At 38.6% G+C, this 26,901-nt stretch overlaps 1 protein-coding gene across 3 annotated transcripts in view; it reads right to left on the bottom strand.

The window, feature by feature from the left end:
• MDM1 (Mdm1 nuclear protein) overlaps positions 1–25,713 on the bottom strand; it is a 39,072-nt gene extending 13,359 nt beyond the window's left edge. For 2 of the 3 annotated variants that reach the window (XM_084878880.1, XM_084878882.1), the window contains exons 1-10: positions 25,549–25,713; positions 24,389–24,503; positions 19,878–20,248; positions 18,492–18,626; positions 11,133–11,300; positions 9,280–9,383; positions 9,096–9,195; positions 2,206–2,235; positions 1,699–1,874; positions 200–475 (exon numbers count right to left, since the gene is read on the bottom strand). In XM_084878880.1, coding sequence (XP_084735006.1) covers positions 200–475; positions 1,699–1,874; positions 2,206–2,235; positions 9,096–9,195; positions 9,280–9,383; positions 11,133–11,300; positions 18,492–18,626; positions 19,878–20,248; positions 24,389–24,503; positions 25,549–25,695 — 1,622 coding nt within the window. In that variant the 5' untranslated portion in view covers positions 25,696–25,713. The remainder of the gene's footprint in view (positions 1–199; positions 476–1,698; positions 1,875–2,205; positions 2,236–9,095; positions 9,196–9,279; positions 9,384–11,132; positions 11,301–18,491; positions 18,627–19,877; positions 20,249–24,388; positions 24,504–25,548) is intronic. The other variant, XM_084878881.1, reaches the window with a different exon arrangement.
• Between the last annotated feature and the right edge of the window lie 1,188 nt (positions 25,714–26,901).

The following is a 26,901-nucleotide window of genomic DNA, read 5'->3' as shown; positions in this document are numbered from 1 at the left end:
TTCAAAGTGTTCAATTACTAAGTTCAGATGACTCAAATACCTGATCAAATAAAATTAAAAGCCATACAGAATGCCTACTTCCTGAGATTAAAATAAAATCTTTATTAATCATAAAACTAAAAGCCCAGTATACTTAATTAGTAACAAAATACATATTAACTCTGTACAATGCTGCTATATATTAATTTAAAACTCTCACCCTTCTTTTATCTTGTCTGCCTTAGATTTTTCATGTACTTCCAACTCTCCCATATAAACCTGCTTGTCCCTTCCTCTGTCCCCTGCATCTTTCTGCATGTCTTCATTGGTGATCTCTGCATCATCCCAGGCTAGGCGCCTTCTGACAGGTACAGTGGAAGCATCTGACACACCCAATTTCTCCGTGGTATTTTTCTGGGGCTGTTCTTCCAAGATAGGCTTTTTTCCTTCTCGTTTTGTAGAATATTTCTTCAAAGTCTTATGGCTTGTAGGATCTCTGCATAACAAAATAAGCTTTATTTTAAACTTGAATAGTTTGAGTTTTCTAGTTATACCAATTTTAATGACTCCATCATTCCCTCCCACTATTCACAACTATATATTTCCCACAGATATTAAAGAAGGAAGCCTAATGCCAAAACCGGTTTGGCTCAGTGGTAGAGTATCGGTCTGCGGACTGAAAGGTACCGGGTTCGATTCCGGTCAAGGGCATGTACATTGGTTGCGGGCACATCCCCGGTGGGGGGTGTGCAGGAGGCAGCTGGTCGATGTTTCTCTCTCATCGACTTTTCTATCTCTCTATCTCTCTCCCTTCCTCTCTGCAAAAAAATCAATAAAATATATTTTTTTTTAAAAAGAAGGAAACCTAAGAATTCATTTTGCAGTATAGCATATTAAAGTTATGATCTATAATTAAATACTCCAAAATAAAATATATTTATCTTCTCTTCTCCTGTCTTCACATATACATGCCTGCACCACTACTGACAAAATTCATGCATATCCCCTAAATTGGCATTATACACATAAACTAGGACCGACCCCGCATGTTCTAACTTGCTCAATTAGTTTGTGCACAAACTCGAATATAATTGTGGATCTGGTAAGCTGATTCAAATTTTATACTTTAGATAGATTAATCTTTTCCAGACATTACTAAAGAACAGGTTTTACGAACTTAAAATCAGATGTCACATAATTAGAATTTATAGTTCAATTTGCTATGTGTGACTATATTAATACACTGTCACAACTAAAAACTATTTTATTTGCTACATATCAATGTGTTAATTTTCTTATAAAAAGTTAGATCATTTCACTTTAAAGCCCAACACAGCAGAGAATTCTCCCATAGAAGTAGGACCTACATTCCATAATAACCATAGAAATTTATTAATAAATGATAATGGATATGTACTAATAGCTTACTTTTCAAGTTCTTTTACATCTGCTATATAATCATCCCTACTATATTTTTAATTATTAAAAAGGAACATTATAAAATCCAGTCTTCCAGATTTACATTATGTATTATTTATACACAAGTGTTTAAAGTGAGTATGTAGAAAGTAAACTAAAAATAATAAAATATAATATATGGCTGACATATCTCCATTTAAGTAGAAAATGGATTTTGAGTAGTATGTCATTTACCTATTTAATTCCATGATCTACATAAGCTACAGCATACTTTTTCACTACAAACAAAAAACATCTCACCCAGCAAGATCTAGTGCTCTAATGTTACTGCTAACGGTTCCTTCTGAGCTCGTGGTCGAGGAGACATCCCACCAACTGTTGTTATCAGACAGAACTTGATTCAGATGGTCCCGAGAAAAATGTGTGCCCAGAACGCGTTTCCTATAAAATTCAGCCTTCTCTCGAAGTTCTTTAACCTACACAGGAGAATTAAGACATCATACATTATTGTAAATGCTCCTTTGCAAACACCATCAAGTAGCATATCAAAGACATTGCGCACATACAACCAGAGACCAAAGAGAAAGGAAGGCAGAAATAGCCACATATGTTTATCAAATTATGTGAATTTTTAAGCAGAAATTAAAACAGACAAGCTAAAGCACAATGCAGTTATTTCAAGCCAGCACACAGGGAGAAATCTGTAGCAGCTAAGAAAAATATTGACACCTACTTCTTATTTCAACTGAAATTACACAAGTACTCTATGCATTATTACAGTTTTTTAAAAACTCAAAAGCAACGAACCTCTGCATACCACATGGCATTTAGAGAACCCTAGAGGAGAAATACAGAAACATACTTAATGACAGGTTAATACCATAAATGAATATTCATGGGAATCAATAAAATACCTATTATTCTCCCTTCTAAATATATATACCAAAATTGTCAACCAAATTTTTTGGTATTTTAGTAATATTTAATTCAATAACCAAGATTTGTTAATATAACTTCAAAAACCAACCACATTATTGCATAGCTCAGATGCTGTCTATGACAGGTAACCTAATTAACATTCCTATTTCCTTACTCTGGGACAAATTACTATAATGCCTCAACCCCCTAAGCCTTGTTTTTAATTTTCTAGTTTTATAGTTATTTTCAGTAGAGAAGCCCCCAAAGTAGTAATTGTAATATTTTCAACAAAGTGGCAGAATACAAAAAATATTTTGATGAACTATACAGTGATCTGAATTCTCTAATATACAAATATCATATTTGTATATGAAATGGACTCTTACCCTCCTTTGAAACTCTTTCATTGTATATATCATACTGCCACCTACTGGCTTCCATAAATATAAGTCCATAATGTAAAAATATAAATTATTTTAAATCCTATTTAAATTCATCTGTGAAATGTTATAAACAATGTTACCTCAACAAAAATTAAAGTAAAATAAAAAAATATTTATTCTCAAAATGACCTAATTTTTTTCTATCATAAAGATGAAATGTAAGCATTCCATCTGGATACTGTCTTTTTAAATTGCTTTGCTTTTACTTAAATACAAAAAAAGCAAATACTAAAACTTAGCATTGGAGAAACATATCCTCAACTCCTTACCAAGATACTACAGAATTCAAAGAAAAAATATTACATCTCTAATGAATTAGCCAAAGTCAAAGGACAACATCTGCCTTTACCATTACTAAACCTGAAACATCACTAAAGGATAATTCAAAATATTGTTTTCTTCACTGACCAAAAAATTGAGCCATGTTCATTTCTGTCAATGCCTATACTTTGAAGAATATTACAAGTTTAACAGATCCTTAATTTGGTTTAGTTCAACATTGTTTCATCATTATATATACTGATCAGATGCCACAGGAATGTAACTCTTTTGTTTATATAATTAGCATACGGTAAAACTGGCTTCATTATATGTAGTTTTGCTTAAAGTCACAGAATCCATCAATGATATTAAGTGAGGACTTACTGTAGTGGTTTTTGCATTTAACACATGAGTTAAGTCTATTGAATTATTAACCAAGGCATTCTGAATGCACTAAAACCTTGTTATAATGTACCATGATATAATCCAGATTTTATTTCTAATACATACCCCATGTCTCAAATGTTTCATGGCTACTCCTAATTACTCCTATTTCTCTGCCCCTGGATGACTACTAAAATGTCCCAACCCCCTAAGCCCAAGTTTTAATTTAGTTTTATATATAGTTACTATCAGTATAAGCCCCCAATGAGAGTCACAAGGCTTCCCTCTCAAATTCCTCAGAATTCCTTGGAATCAGCAGAACCTCAACTTTTAAAAAATATATTTAAAATATACTAGTTTTTTAACCCCACAAAATAGTAAACTATAATCTGAAATAATAAAAGCTTAATATGCTAAGTTAGGCTTAACCTCATCCATTCAACCAATCAATGTGTAATATGCTAATAATATGCTAAGGATGCTCAACCAGTCACTATGACGTGCACTGACCACCACAAGGCACAGTTGACCAGTTGACCAGTCACTCCAACAGGTAAGTTAGTTTGCTGCTGGTGTCCAGCCGATCATGAGTGAGCGAGACATGCTGCACACACCTTGGAGCCCTTCTGTGGTCCTTCCCCAGCTGTTCAACCTCTCACATCCCTCCCCAGCCCTGATCGTGCACCAGTGGGGTCCCTCTGCCTGGCCTGTGCCCTCTCACAACTCAGGACCCCCTTGGGGGATGTTGAGACCCCGTTTGACCTGATGGAACCAGTTGCTATGATAGCAGAACTGGTTGCAATGATGCGCACTGACCACCAGGGAGCAGATGCTCAACGCAGGAGCTGTCACCTGTGGTCAGTGCACTCCCACAAGGGGAGCACAGCTCAGCCAGGAGCCGGGCGAGCACAGTGGCGGTGCCGAGAGCCTCTCCCACCCCCGCAGCAGCACTAAGGATGTCTGACTGACAGCTTAGGCCTGCTCCCCATGGGAGTCGAACATCCCCCAAGGGCTTCTGGACTACAAGAGGGAGTAGGCCAGGCTGAGGGACCCCTTCTACAAGTGCACAAATTTCATGCGCCAGGCCTCTAGAATGTGATAAAATCTGCTGGCCTTACATTGATTCCTCCTCTGTGTTGTTAAAGCCTTTGGTGCAAATCCCTATTAGTACTTATTTTATCCTACAGGAAGTAATTGCTAGTGTCATTCTCTCCCATTAACCTATGAACTCCTTGAGGTAAGGAAGAATGTAGCATTTAAACATTGTTTCCACAGCCTGTCCTGAGTGCGGACTATGTGCTCCGTCTTAGCTTAAAAGGCTGGGAGCCAAAGATAAGCAAGCAAGTCCCTGTATACAATGTGCTCAGTTTGGTAGAGGAGTAAACCTTCTCCTCTATGATAATTTATTATCATAATATTAGTATGGTTTATGCCATAATAACCAAATGAGATATAAATTGAAAGAGTGGATCAAAAGGGAGAATGTAACTCCTATACTGTGTGTAGGGTGGAGTGGAAAGGTACAGCGAAAAAAGCTGCATCTATTCACAAGGGAGGACCTTACTGTTTGATAAATGAGAGGACAGATGAATATGCTCTCCAGGTACACAGTGATCCAGTTTTACTTGACATCAATCTTTTTTAAAAAGGGAGAAGAGATACAGAAATACTGTAAAACTTTGGTTTACTGTTCTATTTGTTACTGACATTCAAAACAATATTTCAAATTTACTTTATCAGCAATCTTTATTAATAATTTAATGTTATGTTTTACAAATACATAATTTTAAACTTCTATAATCCTAAACTAAGATAAAAATTAGGAGGTTGAGCCCTGGCCAATGCAGTTCAGCAGTTAGAAGGTTGGCCCCCAACAGCACCTCAATTGCAGGCTCGATCCCCAGCCCAAGATTGGGGCATATGCCGGAGGCAACAAATGGATATCTTAACATTGATATTTCTGTATGTGTGTGTGTGTGTGTTCCCCTCCCTTCCACTCTCTGTAAAAATCAATGGAAAAATGAACAACAACAATAAAAATTAGGAGGTTTATATCTCCTTAGGCGTTCTACTAGAGTTTGGTGTGTACAAAATATTAAGAACAATGCTTACAGCCAAGAACCCGAAGCACTACAAAGGATATAAATAAACCATTCCAAACTCAACTGAAACAACACACATATCTTTTTCCAGGTAAAGTAATGCAATCAGATTACATGATATAATAAACACTATGAGTAGAATGTTTTCATTTCTGAATTTATTTTCCCCAACTAAGAATTTAACTAAATCACTTAAAATCTATATACAGAAAATTCAAACGTAGAAAACTGGGGAGAAAATATAAAAACTCTCTTTTTCTAAAAATCACCTCCCAAAAGTGAGGAGGCATCATCTTTATATCTAGTAGTCCTTACAATGTCTGTCAAATTACAGAATGTGGAACTTTATCTTAAATAAAGTCCTATCTGTGAAAGACACATTAAAAAAAAAAATTTACCCAGAGAACAAATTGAAGGTCAGGAAATGAGAGGGGGTTGGGTGAAAAAGACGAAAGTGATTAATTGCCAGTTATAAAAATTCACAGGGATATAAAGTATAGCATTTGAAATATAGTCAGTAATCTATATATATAAAAACCTAAGCAACCATTTGTTTGTTCGACCAGTAGCTATGATGTGTACTGACACTCAACACACAGACATGATGAATCTCAGAGGGAAGTGGGAAGGGGAGATGATGGGAAGAGATTAACCAAAGATCTTATATGCATACTGGAGGCCCAGTGCACCAATTCTTGTACCAGTGGGGTTCCTCTAGTATTATAATAACTACTAGAGACCCGGTGTATGAAAATTCATGTACTGGGGGGGAGAGGGTCCCTCAGCCCAGCCTGCCCCCTCTCACAATCCAGGAGCCCTCGGGGGCAGGAGACAACCCGGCGATCACAGCTCTGCTGCTGCCCCTGCCAGCAGTGCAAGCCCCTGCCGGCCCTGGTTACCTGAGCCTCAGGCGGCCCCGGGCGGCCAAGCAGCTGCCATCTGAGGCTAGCCTGTGCCTCACCCTAGGCAGCTGGATAGACGACATCAGAGGCTTACCTGCTCCTTGGACCAGCCCTGGGCAGCTGGGCAGCCACCATCCGAGGCTTGCCTGTGCCTTGGGCTGGTCCTGGGTGCCTGGAGGGCTGAGGGAACTGAGTGCCACCATCTTTGAGGGCATGGCAGTCAATTGGCATATTCCCTCCTATTGGCTGTGGGAGCTGCCATCTTTGTGAGGGAGTAGCAGTCAATTAGCATATTCTCCCTTTATTAGATAGTATATAGGATCATTTCATAAGGTACACAAATGTCTCATCACTATGTTGTACACCTGAAACTAATACTGTATGTCAACTGTAATTATTTAAAATTTTTAAATTATCTTAATGTAATTTGAATTATTAGATTATCTAACAATCAAGAAAAAAGGAAATTTAACATGGATTCAATAGCTATTCTGAGGAAAGGCGCTAACAATTACAATTGCTGTTTATTATTAAAGATAATCCTTTAAGTGAGCATTTTACAAAAACAATACTTATATTATGGAGATAAAAAATAAAAATTACACTGGACCAATAAAACCAATTGTACCTTAATGTTATATGACTAGATACCTGGGACTTAGAATACAATATCCAGTGACTAGACTATAAATAGATTTTAAAAGTAATATCTCAAACAACATAGAAGAAAATGAAGATGATATATGGGCTAGAAAATTGTAATATGATTCAAAAAAATAAGTTTACATTCTAAAATAATAAAGTCATTGACATTAAGTGCATTGATGAGTATCAATAAATTCCTTCATTAAATGTTAGGAGTGGAAAAATAAAGGAGTACTTTATGTTTAGACCCTTACCATTCAGTAAATGCTTTCTAGTAGGAAAACAAAACAAAACTAAAACTTAAATAAAGACCGTGGCCACATTAAAGTCTATGGCCTGGTTACAGACTTTTATCACCATTAGTGATCACTGACCTCTTTACTGAAAATTCTTATTCTTTTCTAACTCAATTTACTTTTTGAATTATTTTGCTAATAAAGGTCAAGGCAAACTATACCACTAATTTAAATTTAATTTATCACCACTAATGGCAATTAATGAAACAAATTCCCCTCAAAAGTCACACCAAGGTATCATATTAGGAAACCTTGAAAAGACAGTTCTTAAATTAACAACAAAAATATTCTCGTCTATCAGGGCAGCATAAGGACCATCAGACACAAGGATCCCCTTAGTCCAGGGGTCTTCAAACTACGGCCCGCGGGCCACATGCGGCCCGCAGAGGAGTCTGATCCGGCCCGCCAGGTTTTTTGGGCAGTGAGCGCAGCCGAGGTGTTACAGTAGGAATTAGTAGTTCATATAGTCCGGCCCTCCAGCTCTCTGAGGGACAGTGATCTGGCCCCCACTTTAAAAAGTTTGAGGACCCCTGCCTTAGTCCATTAAGATCTGATGTTGGTACTAAACTAGCACTTAATAATACCAATTCATCTTAGTAGTTTAAAGAAGTCTCAGAGACTAAGATAGTTTTTCCAATACAAGGACCTTCTCATGAACCAACCTGATGAAACACCTAAAAAACAGGACAGGTGGGCCCTCACTGGTTTGGCTCAGTGCATAGAGTGTCAGCCTGCGGACGGAAGGGTCCCAGGTTTGATTCCAGTTAAGGGCACATGCCTGGGTTGTGGTCTCCATCCCCAGTAGGGGGCATGCAGGAGGCAACTGATCAGTGATTCTCTCTCATCACTGATATTTCTCTCTCTCCCTCTCTCCCTTCCTCTATGAAATCAATAAAAAAATACATTTTTAAAAAAATAGGACAGGTGGAATGGCTGACCACACAGTCCTCTATGGCCACATTCTGTGTGTAATTGTCAGCCACGGTTTTAAGTATGGAATTAAATAAAAGATTCATTCCCCATCCAAATTACTCCTCTCTTTACAATGATAGGGGGAGGAAGTATTTGCTGATGTATAACCTAAACTAATATGTTTTAATTTAGCTAACTCACACAGAAAAGGCAGAAAACCCTCACGATGTGGTTTAATAGATGCTAACTATATAACAACCAAAAAAGCTCCACTGTTTATCCTTTGACTATAAGAAGTTAGTACTAAACTAGCACTTACTAATTCAAGGATTACTCTTTCCCTTATACTTCCTTTGAGGATTCTCAAAATTTCCCCCGTATGTCAGGGTATCCTGACACCATAACTCAAACCTCTATCAGCACAGGCCATTCCTTCCCTGTACTTACAGACTGTAATGGTACATAATGATAGGGGCTACCACTGTCAGACAAACTAATCTAGAAAATTAATTAATCTTTAGTTGCAAAGGTAGGAATATGTTATAAAATAATAAAATATATCATACCACAATTCTATAAACTGAATATTGACTGTAAAAGTATTTTTAACTTGAAAGACTTTATAATAATTAATTATTATTATCTAAGGAGCTAGTTGGTGTTTTTAAAAAGTAAACATACTGATAAATTATAGCCTACTATGTACAACTTTAAGTTCCTGATACTTTTATTGCTATTATTGTATCATACATCTTTATATTGTCTCTATTACTAAATCTATTACTAATAAAGGCTAAAAGAAAATGTAGGCTTACTGAGCTTATGTAGACTCACCTGATTTGGTATATTTTCCTTCACTTGTGTCCATGCCCCAGCTTTATATAAATACTGGGCTGGGCTCAGAAATTTTGCTCTATATTCAGAATTCACCTTCCTAACAGCAAAGAAATAAGAGTAAATATTTCATCATCATGTCAATCATCTAAATACTATGGTATTTATCTTATAAAATACGTACCCAAGCCTTTGATGTTTCCAAGGAGTGAGCTTCTTTTTAAGCTGGTTTAAGTCTTTTGATTCCATTTCTTCTTCTAATTTTAAAGAATCGTCTGTTTTATTACACTAAAATGAAAAAATTTAAAAGCATAAACATTATAAAGTTTACTTCAATACTGTATTACAATTTTGTTTTTAGAAAAAAGCTTTAACGACTAAAGATAACATAGAAATCACAAGAAATCAACAAAGAAGTTTTGAAACTAGTATATCTGGTTATTTTTTTGAAGTATAGCTCAGGATATAATTTCATTTTCTAACAATTAAAATTTTAGCTCCTTCACTAGAAAAAAAAATTTGAATTAACAAATAAATACCAAAGTAAATAAACTTTTCATTACTACCTTTTGAGCAGTGATCTAACATTTGCCCTTAATACTCTAAATTTTTAATTAATTATATTATAGTAATTAAATATAAGACCCCAATAATAAGTTACCACATTGCTTTACTTAAAAACTTAATCTCCCTTTTTTCTCTCCAAGAACAACATAGGCCCCAAAAGTTTTACTTTTAGTCATAAAATTTCTATTTTTAAAACCCAAAAAGCATCAGATATAATATAGGACTTATACCCCATCTATAATAATAAAAGCATAATATGCTAATTAGACCAGACATCCTTCTGGACAACCTTCCTGATGAAGCTGGGGCTGTGAGAGAAGCCCAGGTCCCAGGTGCCTGCTGGCAGCTGGAAGGAAACCCGGGTTCGAGGAGAGCCAGTGCCAGCAGCCAGGGGAAGGAAGGTTTACTCTTGCACAAATTTCTTGCATTGGGCCTCTAGTTTACTTATAATTTACAATAATTTCAACCCGATACTGCAACTTAAATAGCTATAAATTCACAAAGAAGCAGGTAGTTGTATATCCTGAGGTAAAGTATGTGAATTACACTGACTATAATTTGGCATGCTAGAACTTTGATTTAAAATACATATGTTGAGCCGAAACCTGTTTGGCTCGATGGCAGAGCGTCGGTCTGCAGACTGAAAGGTCCCAGATTCAATTCTGGTCAAGGGCATGTACATTGGTTGCAGGCACATCCCCGGTAGGGGGTGTGCAAGAGGCAGCTGGTCAATGTTTCTCTCTCATCGACATTTCTAGCTCTCTATCTCTCTCTTCCTCTCTGTAAAATATCAATAAAATATATATATTTTTAAAAAAATACATATGTTGAGCTGGTGTGGCTCAGTTGGTTCGGCACTGTCCAGTCCACCAAAAGGCTGCTGGTTCAATTCCTGGTGAGTGTACATGCCTGGGTTGTGGGCTCAATCCCCAGTGGAGAGCACACAGGAGGCAACCGATCAATGTTCCGTTCTCACATCAATGTTTCTCTCCCTCCCTTACCATTCATTCCTCTCTCTCTCTAAAATAAATCAGTAAAAATGTTTTAAAAATAAAATAAAATATTATATGTGTGTTTGTGTGTTTATGTTTTATTTCCATTATTTAATTTAAAGTATGTGTTTCTCTTACTGCTGTGACCTGTGAAGCCCATATCACTGTAAAGTCAATCACTTGATATTAGACATAGCAGATTTACTTGCTGTATTTGTGAAGCATTCATCACTCTGTATTACATTTAGCTATTTTCACTTCTGTCTCCCCAATAGCTCAGAAATGAGCATAGTTATTGTATTCTCAGTAGCTACCCAGTGCCCAGTTCCTACTAAGTGCTCAATGAATCTGCCATTTAATGAACAAACAAATGATTTAATGAACTAGCTAATAACAAAAATGCCAAGGAGTAAGTGAAAGAAAAAAATGTGAGAGTCTAAAATGAGGATTTTGTTTTGTTTAAAGAGTTGATGAATACCTTTTTTTCAGGAGATACTGTTTCAAAATGTCCGTTTTCTTTCAAATCACTTCTTAATTTTGGTTCTTTCACAGGAGACAAACCCTTGAAATTTCTTTTGTATTCACTTTCATGGATTATTGAGTTATCTTTGAATTGTGGAACAAATTTGCTTTTATTGTGGAAAACCTTAAAACAAAAATTAGTTTAGTTTAACTTTTTGTTGTTTAATTATTACAGAAATCAGTTTTTCAATAGCTTAAAATTTTTCATGCACAAAGTTGAAAATAAAAAAGGCAAATTATATATGACTCTGTACTTTCATTTCACATGTCTAAATAAAATCCAAAGGGCAACAAAAGCAGAAATAGAGAAATGAGATTGTATCGAACTAACAGCTTTTGTACAGAAAAGAGAAACAACAGAATGAGAGACAATGTATGAAATGGAAGAAAACATTAGAACCTTAGATCTCATAAGGGGTCAATATTCAAAATATATTCAGGAACTCAACACAACAGCAAGAAAACAATCCAATTTAAATATGGGCAAAGTGGCATACAAATAGACAAATAAGTAAGTGCTGGCAAAGATATGGAAAAAAGGGAACCCTATTGCACTGTTGGTGGGAATGCAGATTGATGCAGCTACTATGGAAAACAGTATGGAGTTTCCTCAAAAAATTAAAAATAGAGCTGTCTTTGACCCAGCAATCCCACTTCTGGGAATATACCTAAATTAGAGGCCTGGTATATGAGATTCGTGCACTCAGGGGGTCCCTCAGGCTGGCCTGTGCCCTCTCTCAATCCGGAAGCTCTTGGGGCAATGTCCGACTGATGGCTTAGGCCTGCTCCCCACTTAAGCTGTTAGTCAGACATCCTTAGTGCTGCACGGAGGCAGGAGAGGCTCCCATCACCACCACTGCACTCGTCAGCAGTGAGCAGTGAGCCTAGCTTCTGGCTTAGTGCTCCCTCTGTGGGAGCCCTCTGACCACCAGGGAGCAGCTCCCGCATTGAGCATCTGCCCCCTGGTGGTCAGTTTACATCATAGCACCAGTCGTTCTGCTGTTCGGTCAATTTGCATATTACCCTTTTATTATATAGGATATCCTGAAATACCAATCAGAAAGACTATATATTCCCCTATGTTCATAGGAGCGTTATTTATAATAGCCAAGATCTAGAAATAGCCCAAGAATCCATCAGTAGATAAGTGGATAAAAAAACCTGTGGTACATTTTACGCAATGAAATACTATGCAGTTGTACAAATGAAGGAACTCTTAGTCTTTGTGACAGCATGGATGGATCTGGAGATTATTATGCTAAGCGAAATAAACCAGTCAGAGAAAGACAAATACCATGGGATCTTACTCATATGTGGAATCTAATGAACAAAATAAACTGATGAATAAAAGAGAATTAGAGTCATGGATACATGGAACAAACTGACAAATGTCAGAGGGAAGGTGTGAGAGGCTGAGTGGGTGGGAAGAGATCAACCAAAGAATTTGTTGATTGGACAATAAGCAAAATAAGCAAAATGTTTATTTTTAGCTTAAGTGTTCTAAGCTACATACTAGATGTAATAAATGAATTCGGCAATGTAGCAGGATATAAAATTAACACAGAAATAGATGGCATTTACCATTTCAACAAAAAAGTTTATTCCTAAAATAATTAGAATAAACTTAACCATGGAGGTAAAAAACTTGTACTCAGAAAACCACAGGACATTGAAAAAAGAGAGAGAGGAAGATATAAACAAGTGAAAAAATATACTGTGTTCATGGATTAGTAGAATTGACATCATTAAAATGTCCATACTACCCAAAGCAATCTATAACACCAATGGCATGTTTTACAGACCTAGAACAAATAATCAAAAAAATGTATATGAAACCAAAAAGACCCTGAATAGCCACAGCAATCATGAGAAAGGAGAACACAGTTGGAGGGATCACAATACCAGATATCAAGTTATACTACAAAGCCACTGTAATCAAGAGTCCGGTGCTGGCCAAGAACAGGCATACAGATCAATGGAACAGAACAGAGACCCCTGAAATCAACCCAAGCCGTTATACTAAATTAATTTTGACAAAGGAGGCAAGAACATACAATGGAATAAATACAGTCTCTTTAATAAATAGTGTTGGGAAAATTGGACATAGGCAAAAAAATGAAACTAGACCACTAATTTACACCATACACAAGAATAAACTCAAAATGGATAAAAGATTTAAATATAAGTCATGAAACCATAAAAATCCTAGAAGAAACCATCAGCAGAAAAATCTCAGCCATCTCTGATAGCAATATGTTTATGGATACATCTCCTAGGACAAAGGTAACTAAGGAGAACACAAACAAATGGAACTACATCAAAATAAAAAGCTTCTGCACAGCAAAAGAAACCATCAACAAAATAAATAGGAAGCCCATTATATGGGAGAACATATTTGGCAATGATACATCTGATAAAGGGTAATTATCCAAAATATATAATGAGCTTATACAACTTAACAAAAGGAACACAAACAATCCAATTATAAAATGGGCAAAAGACCTAAATAGACACTTCTCCAAAGAGGACATACAGATGGCTAGAAGACATATGAAAAAATGCTCAAACAAAATAAACTGATGAAAAAATAGATCCAGATACATAGAAGCATGGAACAGATTGTGGAATCTCAGAGAGAAAGTGTGGGTGGATGGGTAGGTGGGAAGAGATCAACCAAGAACTTGTATGCATTTATACATAACCCATAAACACAGATAATAGGCTGGTGAAGGGCAGGGGTGGGGGTGAAGAGCTGAAGTGGGCTAGAAGAGGTCAATGTGGGGGGAAAAGGAAATGTACGTAATACTTTCAACAATAAAATTTTTTTTAAAAATCATGAGTATATATCATAGTCTAAAAAAATCCTATTTTCAAAAAATATATAAAAGGTAAAATGTCAAAACACAGCATATCATTAAGTTTAAATAAAAAGGTCAGGATATAGAATTATATGTAAAATATTAGAAATCCAGTGCACAAAATTCATCCACTCAGGAGTGGGGGAGTCCCCTCAACCCAGCCTGCACCCTCTCATAATCCGGGACTGCTGGCTCCTAACCACTCACCTACCTGCCTGCCTGATTGCCCCTAACCACTCGCCTGCCTGCCTGATCGCCCCTAACTGCTCACCTACCTGCCTGATCACCCCTAACTGCCTCTGCCTGCCTGCCTCATTGCCCCTAACCGCTCGCCTGCCTGATCACCCCCAACCACCTCTGCCTTGGCCCCAGCTGCCAAGGCTCCAACTGGAAGGACATGTGGAAAGATAAGCTTTGATCATTATCAAACAGTAAGGTCCTCCCTTGTGAATAGATGCAGCTTTTTTCGCTGTACCTTTCCACTCCACCCTACACACAGTATAGGAGTTACATTCTCCCTTTTGATCCACTCTTTCAATTTATATCTCATTTGGTTATTATGGCATAAACCATACTAATATTATGATAATAAATTATCCTCACTCCTACAGCTCCTGTTGCTCCCTCTGCTGCCCTTCCTCTCCCTCATGGCAGGCACCCCACCTCCCAGCCTCTCCAAGCTTCCATATGCAAACTAACCCACCATCAGCAGATTAATTTGTATACTCACTCCTGATTGGCTGTGGGTGTAGTGGAGGTACAGTCAATTTAATGTTTGTCTATTATTAGGTAAGATGATCGCATGTATGCATATACATCCTATGTAATAAAAGCCTAATATGCTAAGTGTCCAGTTGTCTGGTCAACCAATCAAAGTGTAATATGCTGATGATATACTAAGGCCACTCAACTTCTCACTATGATGTGCACTAACCACCAGGGGGCAGACGCTCAATGAAGGAGCCAGGATCATGGCTGAAGAGCACAGCTGTGGTGGCAGGCCTAAGCTATCAGTGGGACATCCCCTGAGGGCTCCCAGACTGTGAAAGGGTACAGGCCAAGCTGAGGGACTCCCTCTGCCCTGCAAGTGCACAAATTTCATGCACCAGGCCTCTAATATATTTAGCCAGGGGAAGAAAGGCCTATTCTTGCACAAATATTATGCAATGGGCCTCTAGTCTATATATATATATATATATTCAGAACAATGTTAAAAACACATTGAAATATGTACAATGATTATTTCAGTAATCATTTCAGAGGGATGATTTTAAGTGTTCTTGCTTGTATAGTTTGTTGTCTATTTACATATTCAGGATATTAACCTTTCATAATATTTCTATACTATATTATATTTATGCACTTATGTAAAATTATGTTCCTCAAAAAATTAGCAACAGAACTACCATATGATTCAGCAATTCCAAAGGAATTGAAATCAGTATCTTGAAGAGATATCTGTACTCTCTTGTTCACTGCAGGATCATACACAATAGCCAAGATATGGAATGAGCCTAAGTGTCCATCCACAGATGAATAAATAAAGAAAAATAATACAATGGAATATTATTCATCCTTGAAAAGAAATCCTGTCATTTGCAACATGGATGAACCTGGAGAACATGTGCTAAGTGAAATAAGCGAGGCACAGAAAGATGAATACTGCATGATTGCACTTACATGTGGAATCTATAAAAGTCAAACTCATTGAAGTAGAGTAGAATGGTGGTTGCCAGGGGCCAGTGGGTGAAGGAAATGGAAATATATTGGTTGAAAAGTCCAAAATTTCAATTGCGCAGGACAAATAATTTCTGCAGCTCTCAAGTATAGCAGGGTGACTGTAGCTAAGAATACTATATTGTATACTTAAAACTTGCTAAGAGGGTAGATCTCAGCATAAAAAAAAAATATTCTTACCATAAAAAATGAATAGATGTGTTAGTTAGACTGTGGTAAACATTTCCTTATATATGTACACATAAATATATCATTTTTTCAATTAAACCTCAATAAAACTGAAAAAAATCCAAAGATCAACTTCCTATATTCATTACTACTATGTTCTGAATAATAGCTATTATAATCAAAATAATGCTTAACCCAAGAGAAATAATGCACCATTTCTTTTCTATCTTTTCTCCCCAAAGTCTCACATCAGTTTGGTAATGGAATTTATAGAATAGACATCTATATATATAAAAGCCTGAGCAACCATTCTACCATTCAACCATTCAACCAGTAGCTATGACACGCACTGACCACAAGGCGGGAAATGCTTAACGCAAAGGCATGGAAGCATAGAAGGAGACTGATGAATCTCAGAGGGAAGGGGGGAAATTAACCAAAGATCTTATATTCACAATAGAGGCCCAGTGCATGGATTCATGCACTGGTGGGGTCCCTCAGCCTGGCCTACAGGGACCAGGCCAAAACCAGCAGTCTGACAACTTGCAAGGGTTCCTGAATTGCAAAAAGGCACAGGCCAGGCTGAGGGACTCCACCGGTGCATGAATTCATGCACCGGGTCTCTAGTATTTTAATAATATGAACATAGAAATTAGCTTTACAAGGCAACTCTATTGTCAGCGCTACCATTTTTCCCCCCTCAACGTGTATTTTTTTCTTCCTGCAATAGAAAATGCTTAACATTTTGAATGTCTGGTATGTTCATTTCTTCAGTTTTCGTTTCTTTGCTTATTTTTAGTTTAAGGAAAGGGAAAAGTCACATAATTATTATGTTCCTATTTTTAAATATTTCCTTTTATCCTTAATACTTCATAATATGTTTTCATTTTATGGTATATTACTACTCTTTATAAGGAAAGCAAATGAAAAAGATGTAAGCACAAATAATATTATTTCTTTATAACTCTGAATACTACATCTTCATAGAAATTGAATCCAAACAGTGTATCTTTTTAAGATACAATATAATCTCAAGTACTTTTCTGCAAATATTGCTTACTCCTTTTCATATTAATATAAGACATCCTTTCAGAAACCAGAGTCTGATAAAACAGACTCCTTTGGAGGTTCCCATCAGCAAGCATTTCATTTCTTCAAAGAGCCCTTCAGTCCACAGATCCTGAAACTGATATTCTTTAAAGTAACAAAGGGTATTTGCTTTCCCAAAAAATTATTTGGAAACCTCATAATAAAAGCAATAAAACTACTATAGTGTTGCTAGTGATTTACATTATACTTCTAATCCTATGAAAAAGAACATTTCTATACAGTAGTCTCATTGAAATATGTAACAGTTGTTAATGGGACTTTAATTGGAATCATCTCTATTTTAAAGGTGACATACTCTATAAAAACGAAAGAATTTACAATTTTTAGGTACGGTATTAAGTAATTTTTAGGTACACTTACTATCCAAGAATACTAGTAAGCCAGCAAAAGTACTGATCCTACTTACTAGGTTCATAAAGGGTATATATCATTTTATATTATTTTTACATTCCTAAAATGTTATATAAATTTCAGGTATTTTAAAAACTGAATAACAAGTAAATAAGCCCAAAACTTCCACAATATATAAATCACTGGTATTATTATCTTAGTGTAAAATTATTTATGTCCTTGCCTAGCTAAATCTAACTGGTGAATGTTGCGATACAGGAGAAAATGAATGTGAGGATGTGTAGAGAAGTGTGTGTGTGTGTGTGTGTGTGTGTGTGTGTGTGTGTGTGTTTATGAAGAAAAACAAAAAGATGAGGCGAAACAAAAGTCTGAACTGTCATGAGCCTCTGAGGATATCCTAAATGGCAGTATTTCCCACCTAGGTATAGGAGTACGTTTAAGAAAATAAGAGTTAAGAGCCTAAGAACTGTCTAGAAAATGACAGTAGTAAAACAAGAGTATTTATTGGTTATGGTAATCTAATAATAAAATTCTGTAAGGTTACAATGAATCTAATATCACATTTAGTCATCATTATAGTTTTTGAATTTTATAAATGTCGTTAACTGTGAATTCCTATTACTGTTCCTTTAATAAAAAGATAAAATTGTATATTTTCTGTTAATATCAAGATATTTTGCATTTATTAAAATAAATATTCAAAGCAGTTATGCCTTTTTCAGAGGACAAAAAACACGTAAATGTATTAGTCAACTAAACACATTTTAGAATAAACCCGAGTTAATTTTTAAATAAATAAAAGAACTCACAGCATGCAAAAACTTATTAATTGAGAAAAAAGTTTTCATTACCCTGTCACATATTTATCATATATGATAGATGTGGCAACAATGATCATCAGTAGCCCAGGACAATATAATATAAATCACAAGTAATCAAATAATTTTAGCAAGACTCTCATTTTCACTTCTCTAGAACCTATCTCCAGGCCTACTTAAGTATCTAATTTCTTTTAGCAATTAGTTCTACGTAAATCTACATAACTAGATTAAATGATGATATACAAAAATATATTACATCCATTAAACTACCTGATTGGCTGCAAAAACTGGAGCAGTTTTTTTAGGGGTCTTCCAAACAAACTGCCTTTGATATTCAGAATTCCTCAAGACACTTTGTGAAGGAACAACAGTCAATCCAGCTTTCTTCTGCAGAAATCTATCCAACTGTTAGGAGAAAAACAATCCCACCCAAAGTCATTAAAAAGTTCCATTTAAATTTTTCTTTTTTACTGTGGTTAAAAAACATAACATGAAATTCACCCTTAACCAATGTTTAAGTCTACAGTACAGCATTATTAATGATATCCACATTGTTGCACAATTTTTCTCAACTGATAATCTACCTTTTAAATTGTCAATCTATTTAAAATTCCTTTCTTAATACTGTCAAGAAAGTATTATGCATCTCAAAAAAGGGTTAAAAAGTCTCAGTTATTAATCCTTCCTACCAATTATTTTTAATTAAATCTATTACTGAGAAATAACAGCCTTTTACTTCACACACACATTGCTGCTGGGACACCACTTCCCCCTGTTAACCAGCTTTACACATCACCTTCCTTGATTCCCCTATGCACAAGCCATGGATTCTTCTCCAGCACTTCTATATGCCTCTCCGTGGTTCCAGTCAGCAGTGCACATGCAATAGGGAAGCAGCACAGTGCAATGGAGAAAAACGTGGGAGGCAGTGAGATGCCTGCACAGGTCCCTGCAGCCTCTGCTTATGTGCTCGCGGGGGCCTTCTGCAGGCCAGCTATGACATAAGAGAGAACTGCAAGATCTTTGAGATCCAGCCAAAACTCTCCTTTCTTTTGCATCTCATCAATTGAGATTCTGTTTGTTTTTTTCTTCCTGGTATACAATAATAAATTGAAAAGAGCCTAGGTAGAAGTCAGCTCAGCATCCCTGCCAGAGGTAATGACCTACTCCCCTTCTCTGTCTCAACTTGATCTCTCCCTTAGGACTCAGGAACTGATATATGATGAATAAAATCCAGAAGCAAGCTGTCCACGCAATGAAGAAATACCTTAGTAAAACCAGTACAAAGTGACTATTAAGAATAGAGAAGGTAGGGGAGGATGGAGGTGAGGAGTAAGAGGTCAACCAAAGAACTTGTATGCATGTATATAAGCATAATCAATGGACACAGACACTAGGGGAGTAAGGGCATGTCCTGGGGGGTGGGAGTGACGAGAAGAGGTCAATGGGGGGAAAAGGAGACCTATGTGATACTTTAAACAATAAAGAATTAAAGAAAAAAAAGAATAGAACTAATTCACAATAGGGTCAATAGCCTCCTGTTAACTATGCTATAGACAGAAAACAAAAAATTTTTAAGCATTAAATAATACTGAAATGATGAAATCTACAAAAAAATTATATGCTTTTGTAAGGAAATACAGTGAATATACTTACCCTATTATCTGTTTTTTCTGAGAGAGGCTTGGTACAACTTTCCTGTTCTACATTTTCATTAGCTGGTATGTGGTTTATTATTGCTTCCGTATTATTTTCCATGATATCTGAAGCCCTTTCCGCCCTGGAGTCTGGAGAGTGACACGTGGTTCTCTTGGGAACCGTGGTGTCTTCTAGTGCAAGAACTCTTTCTTGATTAACATCTTTTTGTTCTGCCCCTTGTGATTCCAGTGCTTCTGGGGCTTCAGGTTCTGGTGACACAACCGCACAGTTCTCTGAGGTAGCTCCATTCCACTCAAGAAATTTTGAAATCTGTGGGTCATGGTGAGGGACTCTTCTTTTTGAAATAAAACTTGGCTCTCTTGTGATTCCTACAAAATATAGTATACAAAAGTAGCAGATACCAAAGCATAAGGTTACAGAGACAATTTTTAATAACACTTATGAGAGAAGAAGTGAAATATAAAATTCAATTGAGAATCTAAGCATAGTTTTTCAACATAAAATCTTTAATTTTGCTTTAAAGAAATATTAAAAGTTTGACCATAAAAATACTAAAATTGGGGTCACAATGTTCAAGTTATCCTCACACAAGTCACTAGAACCACAACGTGATGGGCCTGGCAAGTCAAGCAGCACATGCTGCTCCGGTTCTAATTTCTTTCCTGTGCTACTTAACAGAACAATGGGCCCTGGTACTGTCAAAATTTGGAACTATTCACAAAGCTTCTCTTATGCAGAGCAGACCAAGATGAGAAGGGATGAGATGTCATTATGATGGATCTTGGTTCTACATTTGCCTTGATTTCCTGAGAATTAAAGAGAATGAACCCTTTTAACAAGAGCTAAGATACTATTCCTCTATATTTCTGTCTGGCAACAAATGTCCAAAAACTTAACCTGCTGCGAGGTAAGAGGAGCTCAGTGGAATGACAGACACTAAGATACTGCCCCAGTTTGGTGTCATTCTTTATATAGAAAGAAGATTATACAGAGTGAGGAAGAAAGATAGACTAGAAGGGAAGGGAAGGAGAAGGAGGTGGACAGAAAATCCAGCATGAGGTAAAAACAAAACAAAAAAACACCATAGTTATTTAGCCTCTATCATGGATGTTCCAACCATTGGCCACAGAAAGTCCCCACCCTTTCAAGGCTTCCCTAAACCAGTGGTCTTCAAAATGGATGCATATGTCTGGAGGCATCCTATTAATAAAAGCCTATGTGGTCGTGACACCCTCACACCATAATGAGTGATCACCAGGAGGCTGTGTGCACAGCAGGCGCACGCGCGGGAGGGTGGGGCTGCGTACACGTGTGGGTGGCGGGTCCCATGGTTCCAGCCTACCTTTTTGGGGCAATCCATTGAGGAGTCCCGGATAGGTGGGCAGGGCCTACCCCTATGGGGCGATCAATCACGGGGCTCCTGCACAGATTCCATGCACCAGGCCTCTAGTATATAGATATTCTGCGCGTGGGGGGAGAGGGTAAACAGAAATGGGCAGCTTAAGGAAATCATTTTCCAGATCCTAACTTCCATATGTTACTTCCTGACACTGATCTGCCTAAGAGGTGCACCTGCCATCTATACTTTTATTTCCCATCACACCTTTCATAATCATCCTTTTCCCACTTCACAAAAGAAAAACTTCTCAACCAGCCTCAGGAATAAAAACTGCCTCATAGGTAGGGAAGGAAAACAAAGGAACAATTCAAGAGAACATAAATCCTGGCAGCAAAGCAAAGAAGGCAGAGATCAGAAATAATGAAGGAGCCATGCCTTACCTCACCCAGCTCCACATCTTTTCCATCTACCTATCTTAAATTAAAATTTAGGTGTGGAGGGTCATCAAGTGAAATGAATATCACATTTATTTGCATTGAAAAGTTAGACCTCTTTTTTCCTCACAGAAAATAATTTTGATTCGTTTTGCCAAGGACTAACTTTACCAATTATATCTATGATCAACATTTACCATACATTGAATGAGCTAAATTGGAGTAAAATACACCAGAAATCACATTTTTTCAACTTTATCACACTTACGATAAAAAAAAATAAATACCAACTTAATAAGCCAGTCAATGAAAGAGAAACACCACATGACCTCACTTATTTATGGATGATAAAGAACATTATAAACTGAAGAACCAAATGATAGATATAGAGACAGTAAAGCAACAAGCAGACTGTCAAATTACAGTGGGGAGGTTGGGGAGATCTGGGGGAGATAAGAGATCAACCGAAGGACTTGTATACATGCATATAAGTACAACTAATGGACACAAAACTCTGGGGAGGGAGGGCATGTATGGGGGAGGGGGGGCACAAGGGTATATGTACAAAGATAATAATTTAATTTAAAAAATTAAAAATAAATAAATAAAAATAAAGCCCCCTCAAAAAAAATGTGAAGGAATATAAAAACCTTTTAAGTTCTTTTAGGAGTATGAAAGCCTGAAGTTTGAAGCCCACTAAACTTTTCTCTGCTTTAACACAGACAGGCGCTTCTGGTAGAAGAACAAAATAAATGGGGAAGATTTTCAAGTGGCCTGCCCTTATCTCCCAGCACCAGCAAAAACATACTATGGGGGGAAAATACACTTGTTAACAGAACACCCACCCAGTCCTAGTTAACACTACTGTTGTTCCTGGCAAACCTCCACTTTCCTTTATGAAAATCCTGGAGTTCTCACTCAGGCCTCCCCCTTACCTACTATTCTCCATTAACATGCCTCCCTAGACCATTCCTCCTTTAATAATGTACTAGAGGCCTGGTGTACTACATTCGTACACTGGGGGTGGGTCCCTCAGCCCAGCCTGTGCCCTCTGGCAGTCAGAGACTCCTCAGGGGATGTCCGCCAAGAGGTCCTTGACGCTGCTGCAGAGGTGAGAGACGCTCCCGCCACCACCCCTGTGCTCCTCAGCTGTGAGCCTAGCTGCTGGCTGAGTGGTGCTCCCCCTGTGGGAGCACACTGACCACCAGGGAGCAGCTCCTGCATTGACCATCTTCCCCCTGGTGGTCAGTGCACATCATAGCGATCAGTGATTCCACAGTTTGATCAATTTGCATATTAGCCTTTTATTATATAGGATCATTATCCAAAGTATCATTTCATTACCTCTCAATCCTCAAACATCCTCATCTAAGTTAAGAGGACATAATAGGTAAGGGGGAGGCCTGAGGCAACTATTTGATTACCCAATTTCTCTCTAGACCCTCTGTAGAGCATCCATACTATAAGAGAGATTTATTTTGGATTCTTATCTAAATAAATTTGTGGGACTTCTGATCATTTGGAGAGGATTATGAGCATCACCCTGCCCAAGAAATAGGGACATCCAGCCTTTGAAGTCAGGCTCTGGGGGCAATGGATCCCGACACTTCAAAGGACCCCTAAAAGAGCCACCCTTCTATTCAACTCTTCCCTTTATTTCCCAAACCTAATCGTGGAAACACTCTCATTTTACTAATTTCCCAGGCCTGGCACCCACTCAAGCCTTTCCTTCTCCTGACTCAAAACATCTAACATTTGAGGAACTTATCTACCACACATCAGGCACTTTCACCTTACACATATGAGGCACCACGCATTCATCTGTATGTATGGGTCTGACCCTGAACAGGCAACAGCTCATTTACTCCCTCCCAGGCTCGTCTGTGCAATGTGCTTCCTAAGTCTCAATTGGTGAAGCAGGCCAAATTTTCCCAAGGTCACATAGCTAATGTGGATTCAAACCCAGGCTTATTCGTTCATTCAGAAATCAGTGTTAATAAGAACCTCAGTGTGTCAGGTACCGCTCGGTAACAAGGCGGCGAAGACAGGCTGTCAGACAAAGTGCTGCTCTGGGATGTTATACTCTAGCGAGGGAGAATTAAGTAAGCCGGTAGAATAGTCAGTCTCTTTCCCCCTCTGCCACCCTCAGGAAACCTTGGCCCAGGGCTCTGGCTTCCTTGGTACAAAGGGAGGAAGCATGTATGATGACAAGAATGTGTCCTCTGAACTCATGGTTTTGAACAGTACAGACGTGATTTCAAACCATGGTCCCACCATTTACTAGCTGTGAACCTTGGGCAACATAACCGATCTAAGCTTCAATTCCTCAATACCCTGTACTCCTCCCCAGGCTCGTCTACTCTGTCTTCATATATCAGCTCAAATAGCCAATCTAAAGTATATTTCCTCCACTCCATCCCTCCCCAAACTTATCTATCATGCTCGCCTACAATTTTTTTAAAAAAAACAACCTGAAATCCCCTAGCTTACTTAAGTAATTTACTTGTTCTGCTCTTCCCTACACTTAAGGGTCTTTGTCTAGTTTGAGACTATTTCCCTAGAAGCTAGGAATGGTCCTGGCCTATAGTAAATCCTTTAAAATATATATTTGTTATATAAATGAATGCATAAGTCAACCAGGCCAACTGATCCAATTTTCACAATGTTTTAATCATTTTGCAAACTTACCCCAAGGCTTATTCAAGGAATAATGACTATTAATTTCCCCAACTTACCTATTTGATCTGACCTAAGTCCAGCCCATGGGTGCCTTCGACCCACTGAGCCATTGCAGGCCTCTGATAAGTAGGACTTTTTCCACAGAAAGTTCCTCTGGTATTCACTCAGCCCCTGTAACGAAAAGTACAATTTGAGTACAATGTTAATTAATGAGCGGTTGTTTTAAAGAAGGCATCGGTAAAAATCATTTCTGAATCTCTAAAAGGTTTGCAAGACTTAAGGTGGACGGTTAAACAAAGAAGAGGTCCTTAACAATAGCTAATATTTACCGGGCCCTGTGCTAAGCAGTTCACACGCCTTCTATCCCTTAATCCTCACAACCACTTGAGGCAGACGCTAGCAGGAATCTGAGACTCCGGCTGCCTGGTCCCAAAGCCTGAGCTCTTCCCTAAAAACAGTGACAATCGGAAGCCTCACCACCATAATTATCCTAAGGAAGGTCTCGAGGAGTACGCGATATTATGTGTCATGCCTAGTACCTTTGAAAATGTTGTCAAGTCAATTGAAGAAAGACAAATCCCCCTCCCCATCTGGATACAAATCCTTAAGACACAAAGCTAAGGCGGTCAGGGTTTGTGGGAAAGCTTGGTCAAGCGTCCCGGTGAAGGATGCCGGACCCTGTCAGCCATCTATTGTAGAAATGTGAACGAACCAAATGCACGACGACGCATAATGTGAATTTCTCACGCTCCATCTTTATCCTGTCCAGGTCCCAATGTCTCAAAGCCTTTAAAAGACATACGCACTGTAAAGCGTATATCTTTTAAAGGCTTTGAGACATGGGACCTGGACAGGATAAGGGGGAGGGGCGTTACATGCTACACTGGGAGGTAGGCCACAAGTGTCCCGATCTGAAGCCCACTCTAAGGTGCTCTCCCTCCATCTCCACGGAGCCTCCCGAACCCATGTCAACACCATCCGACTGGACCACATGGTACGTCGGGAGTGAGTGCGAGCGGAGAGGGAGCTGGGTAAGAGGAGACGAGCATCCTCCTGAGCTGTAGCTGGCAGGCAGGCTCGGAGGCTGGCAGGTTCCGCGGGTGCCGAGAGGCGCGGCGCAGAGAGCCAGCGAGGCCGCCACGCCTCGCACCGCCCCGCCACGGCCCCCCCTCCCCCGCCCCCCATCAGCCTTCGGGCCCGCGGACCCCGGCCTCACCTTGAAGCGCACCGGCATGTCGCCCGGCCCTGCAGCCCCCCGCACCCGGCAGTTAACGGGACCAAAAGCCCCGAGGGGGCGGGGCAATAACAGTCGGTTTCCTAGCAAAACCTTCGGCCCGGCGTCCCCGACTACGCGCCGGCGCATTCCGCGCTTCCCTCCTTGAGCCCCGTAGCTCTGCCTTTCCCCGCCCACTCGGAGGCCTCAGAACCAATAGGAATTTGGGAAACTGCTTGCCGTCATTAAGATTTCACCAATCGATGCGCGGGAGGGGGACTCCCGCCTCCCGTGACAAATCCCGAGGGCGAATAGACACGGCGGGCGCAGGGCCGGCCAATGAGGTTCCCGGAACCGCGGTGGGCGGGGCCCCGCGGGAGCTTCGTCTGGAAAACAGTTCCCGGGGCTGCGGGTACCGCGGTTCCCGCGCCACAATGGGGGTCGGTGCTGGTGAAGTCCGGGAGTCGCACGCCTCGCCAGGCTAGGTTCCTGGCGTCATAAGGCGTAAAGGTGTGTTCTGAGTTCTAAAATGTATGACGGAACCGAATGTTTGTTTTTCTGAAGTGAAAGTGATCAGGTCTGTTCCCATGTTAGACTACTTACTGCCACACCGAAAGGGACAGGCCAAAAAAATAAATACAACTTAGGCAGGGTAAAAAAAATAATAATTTATTTTTATTAAATATTGGAAGACAAACTGCTGATTTCCAGTGGTGTTCTTGCTTCCTTCAATGCCCCCTCAAAAAACAAAACAAAACAAAATGTACATAAAACTCCATCATTAGAAAACGTTAATTAATGATGCTTGTGAGTCTCACTGTCCCTCCCCCCAAACCCTTTTTTTAAAATTCGATTTCATTTCAATAGACTTTAATATATTCTACGATTGACAGAACACCGTGCAGACCCTGAGAATGGGAAAGGAAGAAATCGTATAGATAGTTCTCTAATATACTTGAGGAGTATTAACAAATATTCATTAAATAAAAGTATAATGCATCATGTGGTAAATTTCCAAGTGACTGGTATAAGTGATAAAGGCTATCAGAATTAGAGGAGGGAGTCGCCCCAATGGTGGAGATGATTAGAAAACGGCTCAAGGAGAAATATTTGGACTCAGCCTTGAAGATCAGAAGGGCTGAAATAAGTAAAGAGGGAAATGCCACAAACAAAGGGCAGATGGCTGAAGGCACCCGGGCAAGGCTTCTTCCAGGAGCAATGAATGCAGCGTCTTTTACTTTTGTCATTTGTTGACTGAAGGAAACTTTCAAATATTAATACCAATCCTTGATGCTTTTTTTAAAGCATGTTCTGCAAAGGCTTGTCCTCCTGAATCCTGACTGATGTCTCTGTTCT

The sequence above is a fragment of the Pipistrellus hanaki genome, assembly GCF_964339955.1.
Source record: "Pipistrellus hanaki genome assembly, chromosome: 3".
NCBI lineage: Eukaryota > Metazoa > Chordata > Mammalia > Chiroptera > Vespertilionidae > Pipistrellus > Pipistrellus hanaki.
The sequence above is the reverse complement of the archived record's forward strand: the minus strand, read 5'-3'. Positions and strand labels throughout refer to the sequence as shown.